The sequence below is a fragment of the Chrysochloris asiatica genome, unplaced genomic scaffold (genome assembly GCF_000296735.1).
Source record: "Chrysochloris asiatica unplaced genomic scaffold, ChrAsi1.0 scaffold00445, whole genome shotgun sequence".
Classification (NCBI taxonomy): Eukaryota; Metazoa; Chordata; class Mammalia; order Afrosoricida; family Chrysochloridae; genus Chrysochloris; species Chrysochloris asiatica.
Genome location: NW_006408963.1, coordinates 872,944 through 888,676, shown reverse-complemented (window position 1 = coordinate 888,676; position 15,733 = coordinate 872,944). Strand labels below are relative to the sequence as shown.

Here is a 15,733-nt window from a genome sequence, read left to right as displayed (position 1 = left end):
TTGTAACCATGGCAATGAGACGATATACGATAGAATGAATGTAAAACTAATGTTCACCCATGTAAACTATCACATAATTCACAATAAAACATTTAAAAACAAAACATCTGCTCCCCAGCCATGTTTGCGCATTAGCACTATACATCTAGCAGGAAGAGCCTGTGACACGCCAGGTGAGCACAGCGCTGGCTGGAGGGTGGAGGTTTGGGTTCTCCGTGGTTTGGCACTTCAGTAACGATGTAATTTGGTAGTTGTGTAATGGTGTAGTCATCCTCCAGTTTTGCATAATACAGATTTTCACATAAATGACCTGGTCTTTGAAAGCTAATCATGTCAGTAAGGGAGGAGAGGGTGTACAGCGGAATATAGTTGTGTTGTTGTTAATTGCCATTGAGTCAGTTCCAACTCATAGTGACCCTGTATAGGGTTTGTGAAGCGGTAAATCTTGGTGGGAAGAGAAAGCATCATCTGGTTTCCGCAAAGCAGCTGGTTGGCTCAAACCGCAGTTCAGTGCTTATCCGACAGAGCCACTGTGCTCCCCCAATGGAATGTTATTCAGCCATAAAAGGAATGAAGTTCTGATGAAGAATACAATGAACCCTGCAAAAACCTTCTGCTGAGGGAAGGAAGCCAGATACCAAAGGCTACCCGTTGTGTGATTTCACTGACATAAAATGTCCAGAAGAGACAACGTCCTAGATAGAGGAAGGAGGTCGGTGAGAGGCTGCCAGGGGCTATGAGCTGCGGGGAAGCTCAGAGAGGGACTACCAATCAGTTGTTGTTGTTGTTGTTGAGTGCTGTCGAGTCGGTTCCGACCCATAGCAACCCTTATAGGGTTTCCAAGGAGCCGCTGGTGAGCTTGAACTGCCACCTTTGCTGTTAAAAGCAACCTTGCGGTCCAGTGCATTAACCACAGTGTCACACCAGGACTCCTACCAATAAATGAGTTGTTGTTGTAAAGTGCTGTCGAGTCGGTTCCGACCCATAGCGACCCTGTATAGGGTTTCCGAGGAGCAGCTGGTGAGCTTGAATCACCGACCTTGCAGTTCAAACGGCTTTGCCGTCTGGCGCACTAACCCACAGTGCCACACCAATGAGTACAAGGCTTCATTTTGAGTAATGAAAATGTTCTGGAATCAGACAGTGACAATGACCACATAACCTTGTGAATATATGACAGACCACCGCACTGACCCTTGATTTTATTTGTTTGTTTTTTGAGACAGGAAGTTTATTGGAGGGCACAGGTCAGGGCTACCAAGGCCTTCCCGAATGCAGGGCCCTCCACTTGTCCAAGGGGCCACGGTTGGGGATGTATTTGACCTCACAGCCATCTGGGATGAGGTGCTTCTCAGCCACCATGTCTTCAAACTCATCAGCATTGAACTTGGTGAAGCCCCACTTCTTGGAGATGTGGATCTGGGGAACCATCAGAATGAACTCGGTTAGGAGCCTAGGGACACAAGCTGGGAGGGGTGGGGGTGGGCGGCAGCCCTGCTTACCTTCTGACGCCCAGGGAACTTGAACTTGGCCCTGCGTAGGGCCTCAATCACATGCTCCTTGTTTTGAAGCTTGGTGCGGATGGACATGATGACTTGGCCAATGTGGACCCTAGCCACAGTGCCCTGGGGCTTGCCAAAGGCCCCTCGCATCCTAGTCTGGAGCCTAGGTTAGGGACAGCAGAGGTGAGAGCGAGGTCACAGACACGAGGGCAGGAAAGGGCTGTCTCCAGGGTCCCTTAGGGCAACCTATACGTGCCAACAGGCTGCGTACACTACCGAGGAGGAGGCTGCTGTTCGCAGTCGGTGCATGTGCTATACACTTCACAATTATGTGGTCTGTGAACTCTCTCTCAATTCAAAACATGGATTTTCAAAAAGAAATTTGATTCCAAAGTTGTGGAGATTCAGGCTCCATGGAATCCAGTGCGAAACATCAAGATTGAAGAAGCCCACAGCCCTAAGACCTGACCCACTTTGGCCATGAACTTGGAGGTCATTCAATTTCAATACACTGTTTCCTCACTAGTAAGGCCTCAGTAATCTTCCTTCAGCTACCGCCATGATGCTTCCTGGCTCCTTTTTCTGTCATATAGTAATGACAAGGACTTTGCCCCAGAACTGATGGACAGAGAGCCTTCCCCAAGATTCGGCACCCTGAATTCAGGCTTCTGGCCTCCTGAGCTGTGAGAAAATAAATTTCTGTTAAACTCTCTTCCTTGTGAAATTTCTGTTATAGGAGACACCCTCCACCCTGTAAGGGACATACTGTTTAGCATCTTGTTCTAGGGAAAGGAAACTGAGGCACAAAGACGTTAAGAACCATCCAAGCTAGTGAACTGCCAAAACCAACAGCCAATATTCTGAAGGCACGGACAGCTGTGAAGCAGCCGCATGCTGGTAGGCACGGAGTTCCAGGCAAGCGCTCTGGCTGGGGATTTGGCAACTTCTAGTAAAAGTTGAAGGTGGATCCCCTAGTGAAGGCTGCACATGTTAACACCAAGCATCAGATACAGGAACATGCGCAAAATGAGGAACCACCCCAGTGGACACAAACGGGAGACTGTAGAAGGAAACAGCCACGGCCCGGTCTGTACGAGGTGAAAGCACATGCAGGACCACGTGGTGACTATGTCCACATAGACATACAGAGAGAGAGAGAGTGTATGTGTGTGTGTAGGGGCTAACTGTGAAAACCCTGGTGGCAGCAGGGAGGGAACTGGGGGGTCCGTTTCTTTAAAAGGAAGAGACTTCAGCTAGCTCCAGTGATTGCCACGTCGACACCCCCAGGAAGGCCTTAGTGGTAGCCAGGGGGGCCCTAGGAAAGCGAGAATGAAGACGCAGAAGTAAAACCAGAAGTCAGCTGGTTTCTGAGGAGACAAAGAGAGCAGAGATCAAGGTGAAAGGCAGACAACATGACACTTCATCAAACCCCAGCCTAGCACACTCCAGTACATCACCGAACAGCACCCTGGGTGAAAGAACCAGCTTGTGTGGCTGCAAATATTCCTACTAATGGAGACCTGGGCATGGGGGAGGGACATGCTTTACCTAGTGGATGGGCCTGGTTTTAAGTGCTGAGAAACAGAATCGCCTTTGTTCTCCCAGGCTGCAAAGAAATGACACGCACAGGATTTTGGCATTTCCTTTCCTGAATAAAACACAATCTCAAATTGTGCTGCCTAACTGCAGTTTGACAAACCATCAGATTACCCAAGATGACTTTGACTATATTTTATTATATTTGATTTATAAGTATCAATTGAATTATTTTAATAGTCATTAGTGTCATGATTATTCTTTTATAAAACTGATCCGAAACAGCTGAAGCATCCGTAGAAGAAGTGCCAATCTGACTAAGCTTGCTGATGGCTGGACTGTCGTTCAGTGACGCAGAGTCAGTTCCGACTCATAGCAACCCTGTATAGGGTTTCCAGGGAGCAGCTGGTGGGTTTGAACTGCCGACCTTGTGGTTCACAGTCCAGTGCTGATCCTACAGCGCCATGCCAGGAATCCAATGACTGGACTGGCATAACTTAAGTATCTGGCAGGCTATTTCAAGCAAGACTGAGACCCTAGGGCTCTGAGGGAGCTGGCACAGATGGCTTCCAAGATGTGTTACAGCTTTGTAACCTTGAGCTAACCTTCGGGGAGAGGACCACCTAGTAAACAAGGGCCACTCAGCTGCGCATGGAGTCTGGTGGCCCAGTAACACCGATGATGGCAATTCTAATAATTACACCCCCCCCCCGCCCCAAGCAGGCCTGTACTTCTGAAGTCAGGGAGACAGGGCACAGGAAGGAAGTCCTCAGAGCCTCAGCCTCTTTCTCGGTGAGTCAAACATCCCGGGACACTTGAGGAGGCGGCCTTGGGGTGGCAGGCTCAGTGTAAAGTGGTCAGGTTTAGCAAATAAAAATTGGGGTGCAATGTACATGAACCTCGAAAGCCTGATGTTGAGTGACAGAGCCAGACACAAAAGACCACTTATGGTATGATTTCACTGACAGGAACTATCCAGAAGAGACCAGTGCACTGCTAATGGCCACTGTGATATTTAAGGCTTTTGTGTCATCTATTACTTCCACTCCTCTGTCGGTTTGTCATGCTGTGGTAGCTTGTGAGTTGCTGTGATTCTGGAAGCTATGCCACCGGTATTTTAAATACCAGCAGGGTCACCCACAGCGGACAGGTTTCAGATGAGCTGGGAAGGAGGAAAGACGGAGTACTTATGAAAAACAGTGGAACACTGCCAGCTAACACCAGAATATTGAAAATTGAAACATGACTGTCAGATCTAGTGCCAGAAAATGAGCCCCTCAGGCTGGAAGGCACTCAAAGTGTGACTGGGGAAGAGCTGCCTCCTCAAAGTAGAATTGACCGTGAGGACGTGAATGGAGTATAAGGCCTTCATTTGCTGATCGGGCACAACTCTAAATGAGGAGAAACAGCTATAAACATCCATTAATAATCAGAATATGGAATGTATGATGTATGCATCTAGGAAAAATAGAAGTTAAAAAAAATGAAGTGGAATGCATAAACATTGATATCCTAGGCGTTAGTGAGCTGAAATGGATGGACATTGGCCATTTTGAATCTGACAGTCACAGTGTTTACTATGCCGGGAATGACAAGTTGAAGAGGAATGGCGGCACACTCATCATCAAAAACAACATATCATGATCTATCTTGAAGTACAACACTGTCTGTGATAGGATAATATCCATGCGCCTACAAGGAAGACCAGTTAATTACCACTATTATTCAAATTTATGCACCAACCACTAAAACTAGTGGTGATGAAACTGAGGAATTCTACCAACTTCTTCAACCTGAAATGGATCAAACATGCAATCAGATGTATTTATTGATAATTACTGGTGATTGGAATGCAAAGGTTGGGAACAAAGAGGAAGGATCAGTAGTTGGAAAATCTGGCCTTGGTGATAGAAATGATGCTGGAGATCGCATGATAGAATTTTGCTAAACCAATGACTTTTTCATTGCAAATACCTTTTTTAAACAACATAAACGATGACTGTACACATGGACCTCACCAGATGGAACACATAGAAATCAAATTGGCTACATCTGTGGAAAGAGATGCTGGAAAAGCTCTATATCATTAGCCAAAACAAGGTCAGGGGCAGATTGTGGAACAGACCATCAATTGCTCATATGCAAGTTCACACTAAAGATGAACAAAATGAAAACAAGTCCACAAGAGCCAAAATGTGACCTTGAGCGCATCCCACCTGAATTTAGAGATCATGCCAAGAATAGATTTGATGAATTAGACATTAATGACCAAAGACCAGAAGAGTTGTGGGATGACATCAAGAACATCATACAGGAAGAAAGCAAAAGGTCATTAAGAAGACAAGAAAGAAGGAAAAGACCAAAATGGATGTCAGTAGAGACTCTGAAATTTGCTCTCCAGCATAGCGATGCTAAAGCAAATGGAAAAAATAAGGAGGTAAAAGAGCTGAATACAAAATTTCAAAGATCAGCTCAAGAAGACAAGGTCAAATATTGTAATTAAATGTGCAAAGACCTTGCATTAGAAAACCAAAATGGAAGAACACGCTCAGCATTCCTCAAGCTGAGGGAATTGAAGAAAATGTTCAAGCCTCGACTTGCAGTATTGAAGGATTCTATGGAGAGTCCTGGTGTGGTGTTGTGTGTTAATGCACCAGACTGCAAAGCCATTTGAACTGCAAGACTGGTGGTTCAAGCTCACCAGCTGCTCCTCAGAAACCCTATACAGTGTCACTATGGGTCAGAATTGACTTGACAGCACATAACAACAACAACATGGGCGAAAATTGAATGATGCAGAAAGTGTCAAAAGAAGGTAGAGGGAATATAGAGTCACTGCACCAGAAAGAGATGGTTGATGTTCAACCATTTGAAGAGGTCGCCTATGATCAAGAACCAATGATACTGAAGGAAGAAGTCCAAGGTGCATTGGCAAAAAAGAAGGTACCGGGAATTGATGAAATACAAATGGAAACATTTCAACAAACTGATGCTTCACTGGAGGCACTCATTCGAGTATGCAAAGAAACTTGGAAGTCAACTCTCTGGCCAACTGGCTGGAAGAGATCCATATTTGTGCCCATTCCTAAGAGAGGTGATCCAACAGAATGCGCAAATCATCAGACAATCTCATTACTATCCCACATGAGCAAAATTTTGCTAAAGATATTTCAAAAAGTGCTGCAACCATACATTGACAGAGAACTTCCAGAGGTTCAGGCTGTATCCAGAAGAGGACGTGGAGCGAGGGATATCATTGCTGACATCAGATAGCTCTGAAAGCAGAGAATGACAGAAAGATGCTTACCTGCACTTTATTGACTATGCAAAGGCTTCTGATTGTGTGGGTCATGACAAGCTATGGAAAGCATTGCGGAGAATGAGTATTCTGGAACACTTAATTGTGCTCTTGAGGAACCTGTAAATAGACCTAGAGGCAGTTGTTCAAACAGAACAAGGGAACACTGAATGGTTTAAATTAGGAAACGTGTGCACCAGGGTTATATTCTTTCACCATACTTATTCAGTCTGTATGCTGGGCACATAATCTGAGAAGCTGGATTGTTTGAAGAAAAACATGGCATCAGGACTGGAGGAAGACTCATCAACAACCTGCGAAATGCACATGATATATCCTTACTTGCTGAAAACGAAGAAGACTTAAAATACTTACTGATGAAGATCAAAGACCACAGCCTTTAGTATGGGTTCCACCTCAATGCAAAGAAAACAAAAGTCCTCACCACTGGACCAAGAAAAACAACATCCTTATAAATGGAGAAAAGACTGAAGTTGTCAAAGACTTCATTTTGCTCGGATCAACCATCAACACTGATGGAAACAGCAGTCAAGAAATCAAACGACGTATAACATTAGGCAAATGAACCTTTTTTAAAGTGTTGAAGAACAAAGATGTCAGCTTGAGGACTAAGGTACGCCTGACCCAAGCCACAGTATCTTCAATAACCTCATATGCATGTGAAAGTTGGACAGTTAATAAGGAAAATCGTAGAAGAATTGATGCTTTTGAGTTATGGTGTTGGAGGAGAATATTCAAAGTACCCTGGGCTGCCAAAAGAACAAACAGATCTGTGTTGGAAGAAGTGTAGCCAGAGTGCTCCCTGGAAGCCAGGATTCTCATACAGACTTGGGGCATATTATCAGGAGGGACCAGTTCTTGGAGAAGGATATCATGTTTGGTAAAATGGAGGGTCCAAGAAAAAGAGGAAGACCCCCAGTGAGATGGATTGGCACAGAGGCAGCAGCGATGGGCTGAAAGCAGCGATGCAGCAAAGATTGTGAGGTTGGCACAGGACTGAGCAGTGTTTAGGTTCAGTTGTGCTTCGTGTTGCTGTGAGCTGGTTCCGACTTGATGGCACCTAACCACAACCGACCACAATCACCTTCACAATGCGATCTAATATGATGCAAATCATCCTGTGGTGATCTGATCTAATTGTCCTCTGGGTTGTAAATCCTCACTTCTGTGATGTTAATGAGGCCAGGTGCAACTTATGGGATTCGGTTGTACTGTGTCAATTTCACAGCCTCCCAAACCATGAGAGAAAACATTTCTATCTGCTGAAGCCACTCACTTGGGGTCTTGTTTTATCCCAGAGCAGGAAGACAGGCACAGAACCAGATAAAGCTGGTAACTGAACAACACTGTGAATGTGAATGTACTCCATTTCAATGTTGGTCAGTTTTATATGATGTCAATTTCATCTCAATTTAAACAGAAAGCTTTAGAAAAAAATACAAATGGACAAAAAGGCAACAGTGGCAATATGTGCACCACCATATGATGGCTAAAATGTGGTCTATCCCTACAATGGATGAGCCTTGAAGGTATACAGAGGAGCGAAGTAAATCAGCCACCAAGGGGGCAGGGAAATGAGGGGTCTCCTTCACCTGAAATAAGCAAATCTTTAGAAAGCAAAGGCTGTTAATGGGTGGGAGTGGAGGGGATTTGTTGGTTACCAGTATGCGTTGTAAATTCTAATCTCCAAGTCTGTGATTCTTATCCCATTTGGGAATGGGCTGTTTTACATGAATGAGGCGGGATTCCTGTAGGGTGCAGAGGAGACATGAGGTAAGAGATACCTAGGAAGCAGGAAGAAACTGAAGAGATAACAACCTTCTCTGAGAGCCTGCCCCTTGGACCAGCACCCTGAATTCAGACTTGTTGCCTCTTAAACGGAGCGAGAATCCATTTCTGTTCGTGAAAGCTCCCACCAAGCGGTCCGGCTGTGACATCAGCTCTGGAGCCCTGCACAGAGAGCCACTAAGTCTATTGATGGTGGGAACTAACTCAGAAAAGGACAGTGACAAAGGCTGGACACCACGAAGATGGGTACAAATCGTTGATTTGGCAAATGTTTTGTTATATATATTTTTACCATAATAAAAAGAAGTGTTCATTAAAAAAATACCTAAGTAACAGGACATCAAGTTAAATCAGAATTTCAGATCAACAGTGAGAGCCCTTTTGTAGTATGAATGTGTCTCTACATGTCTGGGAGCCGGGCTGTGGGGGTCATAGGGGAAAGCTGTTTCCCTTCTTGAAGGGTCACTGTCCCATCCACCCCCACCCCATGTGCTAGTTCCCCTTGAATCCTTTGAATCATTTGAGAGTGCTGTAGGCTTCCTGTGGGGATCGCATCTGACCCAGGAGGAATATAAAATAGAACGATCACAGGTTATTGGTTGAAAAATCAAAACAAAATAGTCATTAATGTTGGTAGTTCAAAGGGGAGTTGTGGAGAATACCAACCCCAGCACCTTTCAGGAACTTTTTCTGAAATGAGGCCAACCCCTTCGAATGCCCAAGTCACCCGCTCAGTAGAGGAGCTGACTCCAAGATGCTGGTGCCCCCAGATCTCTGCGAGCCACAGAGAAGCTCTGCCACCGCAGGGCAGGCCTCTGGGGCCCCAGAGACAGTTTCCTATTCTCAGCCCCTAACTTTCCGGATAGAACCGACCATTGAACAGAGCCTCCAGTGGCGGGTGGGTAAGACCAGAGGGTCTGGTTCACAATAGTTACTTTGTAAGAAGCCCACTGTAAGGCTAGTCGAAGAGATGGTTTGTAAGGACCCAGTCTCAAAGGAACTCTAAGTCACACTCTGGCTCCAAAGCAACTTACAGTTTAGAAATTAGCTCTGGAGGTTTGTGTGTGGGTTTAAAGGAGCCCTGGTGATACAGTGGTTAAGCACTCAGCCGCTCATTGAAAGGTCAGCAGTTTAAACTGACTCCTCAGGAGAAAGCTGTAAATATGGTAGCCTTGGAAGCCCCCCGGGGCAGTTCCACAGTGTCCTACGTGGTTGCTAGAGCGCAGAATCCACTTGACAGCGGTGGCTTGGGTTTGGGTTTGGGTGTTGGTTTGGTCACGTGATCGGAGGTGGCCTGGCTTCCATGTGACTTGTCTGCGGCCAACACGAAGGTCACGTCAGGCTGTTGTTGGGCATGTGTGTGGGGTGCCCTGGCCTCTCTGAGTCATTCACCACTGGGGACACACAGTTGTCCCAGCCAGTGCTCATAAACCTCTCGGAGCTGGCGCACAGCCCTTCTCCCTCCCGCCTTGAGAGGGATGGATTTCCAGGGATCATCACTTTCCCTCCACCGCTTTTATTTTGGCAAGTTTTATAGTACAGGAAATTTACAAGAACAGTTCAATGAACACCATTCACATAGACCCGGCCCGTTTGATCGATCTCTTTCTTGGTGTCTAACATTTGGTTACTGAAATACTGACACAAAAAAGCAGTGCATCTGGATCACCTTCTACCCCACCCCAACCCCCCACACTATTGCCATGTGCAGGAATCGGAAACACTCGGTTGAACATGTCTGTGTGTGGCAAGGACTTTCTGCAGCTTAAAGCTGCTTATCTTTGGGGACTCTTTGGTGACTGCCTACATTTGTCAGGAACAAAAATGCAAAGTGGAATTGCACGACGTCACAGACTTTGGACCAGAAGTGGCCTGTCAGCTGCTGGAAGGGACGCCACTGTGCAAGCTGATGGTCCCACAACTTCAGGACCACGAAGCCCAGGCAGGAGAGTACCCCCAGGACTAGGTACACACCTGAGGTGGTATCGCCAGCCCGCGCCTGGAGCCGCACGGCTTGCCCCACGGCTGTCAGAATATGTATACTCAGGGCAACGTCAAAGCCATAGGGGTGCAGCAGAGCCAGGCAGTAGCTGGCTAGGGAGAGGCATTCGATGGAGAGGAACAACCAGGGCCGCCAGCCCTTGTCCAGGTAGAGGCACCAAGCCACTGGCCAGGCAAAGATGGGTAAGGTGAGCCATTGGTCGAGCACGGCGGCAGGGTGTGCCTGCGTCCCAATCCGCAGCCATTGGACGGGGCCATAGACGAGAGCCATGGCAGCAAAGACGTCCTTCAGGTACTGAAGTTTCGGTGCCTCTGGCGAGCGGCCCAGCATGCTCCCATCTCTGTGTAGCCAGTGCCATCCCAGGAGCATGTAGGCTACATTGATGAGCGAGTTGAAGGGCATGGCTACGAAGCTGGGCAGGCTGGCCACGGGGGTCTCTGCGTAGTGCTCGTAGCCTACTTGGACAAAGACACCCTGAAAAACGCCCGAGTAGATGGTGGCCACACACAGGCAGCCAGCGATGATGACATGGAAGAGGGCCTGCCTGGACTCTGGCTTCATCTGGAACCTTCTCTCTTCTGAGCAGAGTATGAATCCGGCTCAGAGAGCTGAAACAAGCAGTTGCCTCACAGTTATTTCTGAGTCCAGATAAACAACCTTTGTCCGTCCCTACTCCCCTCACAGCTGGGCCAGCAGGACAAAGTCCCGTGATTTCCGATGCCGGTCCTGTGACCTTCCTCAGGCAGGGCGGTGACAGGCTGATTGGCTGGCAGCAGCCGAGAAAACACTCTGTCTTCTTCCTTTGTGGTTACAAAGAAAGAATGTGGTTAGAAAGACGGTCTTCCTCAATGAGAACCAAACCAAACCAAACCCCCAAACAGAAACGAACAGGTGTTGGCAAGGGTATGGAGGAATTGGAACCTCAGGTATTACTGGTTGAAATGCAAAAGGGTGCAAGCACTGTGGGAAAAGTTTGGTGAGTGCTCAGAACATTGAACATACAGGTACCACATGACCCAGCAATCCTAGTCCTAGAAGTTTACCCACCAGGAGTGAAGGCAGGAAGGCAAGACAGAAACCTATACACTTAAGTTCACAAGTGTGAAAAGTGGAACCAAGCCACGTGTCCATCAACAGATGATGGACATACAAAGTGTGAGCCATCCATACAGAGGCAGGAAATCCTGCTACTGGCTGCCACATGGATGACCTTGGAAGTACCATGCTGAGAGGAAGACAGACACAAAAGGACACGCATGATATGATCTTCTATAAAGCAAGCAAATATATGGAAAGCAAAGCTTATTCATGGTTACCAGGGTTGGGAGGGAGGGGAAAGAGGGACAATATGCTTGGGGGCATTGAGTTTTTGCTCACTGAATTGTACATGTAGAAATGACTGATTGAATTGCAGATGTTGTGTTATAGAGAAATATTTTCACTACAAAAAAAAAAAAAAAAAGGCCTTCCCTACACAGACCCTCTACAACAAAGAAACGAGAGACCAAATAACACAGACACAGAAGAAAATTCTGGCAGCCTGACCTTCAGAAGAAAGGTTAGTGAGGTGGCTGGAGTGCTTGCTGGGAGGAGAGTCTGGGCAGGGGTGGTGAGAGTGCGAGACTGGCTGGTGAATGGTGGGTCAGATGCGGCTCTACCAGCTGGTGAGCAGCTTTGGCAGCGAATGGAGGCCTGGCAGAGCGGATTCACATGGGTCACGGAAAAGATGTGACTTCTTGGTTTTCCCCACACTCCCCTGGTGCCCAGAAGTGTGGCCAGCTCCCACCCCCGTCCACCCCCAGCGCAGACCCTGCTCTCTGGTAGTTTACAGCCACGTGGTCTGGAGCAACACCAGCGTGAGGTGGGGACTGGCTGCACTGCTTTGGTGCCTGGGTTCAGGTGGGCTTGGCTCCAGACCTAAAACCCCACAGCATTGAACCAGTCACCCAGCCCCCAGCTGCCCTGTGGTCCTAACACACACTGAAACCAGCCCCACAAATGATTTCTGGATTGAGTGCCCTGAACTTAGATAGCACTGAGGCCAACAGGAGCTCCATCTAGGGCCAGGAACTCTGCTGTGATATCCACCTGGTGAGCTCTCTGAATTGCTGCACTGGCTTTTACAAACACAACAACCCCACAATGCCCCAGAGGCAACAATTTTATCTCACACGAAAAACCAAGAGAATGGCTCACATAAATGACCAAGATGCGGAGCGAGAGGACAGTTCTGAGGAAGAAAAGGTAATGGAATAACTGGAAAAAAAATTCCGAAGATGATATTCTGGTACCTTTTATGGATAGACAGAAAGATCAAGAAAAGCAAAGAGAACACAGAAGAAAACTTTAGAAGAATTCAGCAAAACTCTACAAGAACAAATAGATAAAATTAATGCAAATTTTCAAATAATACAAAGCCAGCTATTAGAAATCCAGAAGATTAATACTAAGATCTCAGAAATGGGCAATGCGTTGAATGGGCAAAGGAAGAGATTCAAGGCAATGGAAATCTGAATTAGTGCACTTGAAGAGAAATCTCTCAATACTAGTATGCTAGAAGAACAATTAGAAAGGAGAATGAAAAAAAAAAAAATATCCAAAGAAAGCCTGAGATTTATGTGGACCAGCACGAAGAGGAACAATTTATGGGTGATCGGAATTCCAGAACAGGGAGAGACAATGAAAAGCACAGAGAAAACTGTCAGTTGTTGGAAGGAAACTTTCATCATGAAAGAAGCTTGCTGTTGGTGTGAAGTGCCGTCAAGTCGATTCCGACCCATAGTGACATAGTGACAGCTGGTGAGCTTGAACCACCGACCTTGCAGTTCCAACAACTTTGCAGTCTGACACATTAGCCCACCAGGATTCCCACAGGAAGCTTCTTATTGTTGCTAAGTAATGGAGAGTCGGCTCTGACTCACAGTGACCCTGTACAGGCTTTCCGAGGCTGTAAATCTTTACGGAAGCAGAAAGCCTCATCTTTCTCCCGCGGAACCGCTGGTAGTTTCGAACTGCTGACCTTGAGGTTGACAGCCTGATTCATAACCACTACGCTACCAGAGCTCTTTATAGGAAGCTTAATGAACCCCAAATAGGATAGCTCTCAAGAAAAAATCACCAGGACATATCATAATCAAACTTTCCAAATTCAAAGACAAGGAAAGAATGCTGAGAGCCGCTCAGGGAGAAACATAAACTTACCTACAAAGGAGAACCCGTAAGACTAAGCTCTGTACCTCAGCAGAAACCATGCAGGCAAGAACATAATGGGAACACATATACAAAACTCTGAAAGAAAAACATTTCAAACCAAGAATCATATACCCATTAAAGTTGTCTCTGAAGTACGACAGTGAAATCAGGCCCTTTCCTGATAAACAGAAATGAAAGGAATTTGTAATGACCAGACAAACTCTCCTCAAAGTGCTAAAGGGTGTTCTTTGACCTGTGAACCAACAATAACAGACAACAACCTGAGACTACCAGTCATGACAACACCACCCAGAACTCAATCCAGATATAGAAGGATTAAAAGTAAAACAAATCTATAAGATGGAAAATAGAGACCCAGAGATATCAATGTATAATGAAATCAACTATAAAGCAAGAACACGGAATAGTGTAGATACAGAAGTTCCAAAAGTCAAGAAAATCCAGTAGATTTCAAGATAAAACAGATGGTTTTAAGCAGGGAACAAATTAATAAATTACAGGGTAACCTCAATGAAAAATAATAGAGCTGTACATCCAAAGAAAGGCAGAAAGATTTAGTAAATATTGACACAACAGAAAAGAAAATGAAAGGAAAATCCACAAACAAAATGAACTCAGCACAGAAAATTATGTGGAACAAGAATCCAGGAGCACCACAAAAATACACACAACAAAATGACATCAATCAATTCGTACTTATTGATAATTACACTGAATGTAAATGGATTGAATGTACCAGCCAAGAGACAGAGAGCAGGCTGGATAAGAAGATAGGATCCTTCAATATGCTGTCTACAAGAGAAATAAAAAAGATGGAGACAGCCTAAATGCCCCACCAACAGAAGAATGGTTGAACAAACTTTGGTACAGATACAAAAAAGGAATACTACAAAACGTTGAAGCACCTGTGAAACACCTCACAATATGGTTGAACAATATGGTCATTATGCTGAGTGAAATTAGTCAATCACAAAATGACAAATATTGTATGAAACCATTGTTGTAAAAATTTGTGGAAAAAAAAAAAAAAGGGTTTCTTGATAAGACAAGCCATGTATGGTGGTTACGGAGTGGGTGGGAGAAGGGGTTTGTTCATGGTCTGGAGGGTAGGTCCATGTTAACATGGATGACACGGTAGGCAATCTCCAGCAAGAGGGAGGTTAACAGAGGAACGCTGAAGGGAGCAGGAGACACAAGGAGGGATTACAGCCATGTGATGAAGCCGGGTATTTGATCTGTAGAATATGGGACTGAGGATCTGCGCTGTACACCGTCTCTGAATTCACAATCAAAAGTTAAAGAGAAATAAAAAAGGCTTAAGAAGGAGCTCTGGTAGCTTAGTGGTTATGAATCGGGCTGTAAACCGCAAGGTCAGCAGTTTGAAACTACCAGCTGCTCCGCGGGAGAAAGATGAAGCTTTCAGCTTCCATAAAAATTTACAGCCTCGGAAACCCTGTTCAGGGTCGCTATGGGTTGGAACCGACTCCACAGCACTTAACAACAAGGACAGTTAGGAGTGGCTCTTACTCATAACCCCGACTAATAGATAGTGCAACATAACTTCTCCTCTTCACTCTTTCCATGTTATCTCTAACAGATGGAAATAATTTCAATAAAATATTTTATCACTCCAAAAAAAAAAAGGGGGGGGAGGGCATCTCGCAAAGCTTCTCCGACTTCCTCTTAGCCTTGTCTTTGTTCACGTCTATGGTGCGGTTGCTATCCGAGTTCTCCTAAAGCCACTGGCTTTAATTTAAGGGGCAGTACATTGCAGCTGCTCTGTGGGAGAAAGATCAGGCTTTTTACTCCCGTAAAGATTTACACCCTCGGAAACCCTGTACAGGGTCGCTATGGGTCGGAACCGACTCGACGGCACTTAACAACAACAACAACAACAACATTGCTTGCTAAGGCCCTTCTAGCTATAGCCTTTTCCACTCCTAACGAATGACTGAGTGGTGGTGGTGAGCTGGTGTAATCGAGTTGGTTCCAACCCACAGTGACCTTGTATAGGGTTTCTGAGGAGTGGCTAGTGGGTTTGAACTGCCAGTCATGAGGTTAGTACTCCAATACGTATCCTACAGCACTATACCACAATTGGGTGGGATATGTAAATGAGGTGCTTTGGCCCACCAAAGAGATTGGATAGCTTGCTAATAATGCAAATAAGATTCATGGCACCCTTGTGGGGGTGTTGCTGTTGTTAGGTATTATTGAGTCTGTACTGACGCATGTACCTTATGCCTAGCAGAACGAAACACTGCCCGATCCTGGGCCACCTCACTACTGTTGCCACGCTTGAGTCCATAGATGCTGTCACTTGGCCAATCCATCTTGTTGGGGGTCTCCCTCTTTTTCTCTGACCCTGCACCT

The 15,733-nt window shown here is 45.9% G+C and overlaps 2 protein-coding genes across 2 annotated transcripts; both read right to left on the bottom strand.

Moving 5' to 3' along the window:
- Nucleotides 1-1,254: 1,254 nt before the first annotated feature.
- On the bottom strand, nt 1,255-3,504 carry LOC102819242 (60S ribosomal protein L10-like). Its single transcript, XM_006877228.1, has 3 exons — nt 3,497-3,504; nt 1,503-1,665; nt 1,255-1,419 (listed from the first exon to the last, which is right to left on the bottom strand). The coding sequence occupies exons 1-3, from the start codon at nt 3,502-3,504 to the stop codon at nt 1,255-1,257; spliced, it is 336 nt and encodes a 111-aa protein (XP_006877290.1).
- Nucleotides 3,505-9,910: 6,406 nt separating this feature from the next.
- Nucleotides 9,911-10,708, bottom strand: TMEM187 (transmembrane protein 187). The gene has a single exon (XM_006877227.1). The coding sequence runs from the start codon at nt 10,706-10,708 to the stop codon at nt 9,911-9,913; it is 798 nt and encodes a 265-aa protein (XP_006877289.1).
- Between the last annotated feature and the right edge of the window lie 5,025 nt (nt 10,709-15,733).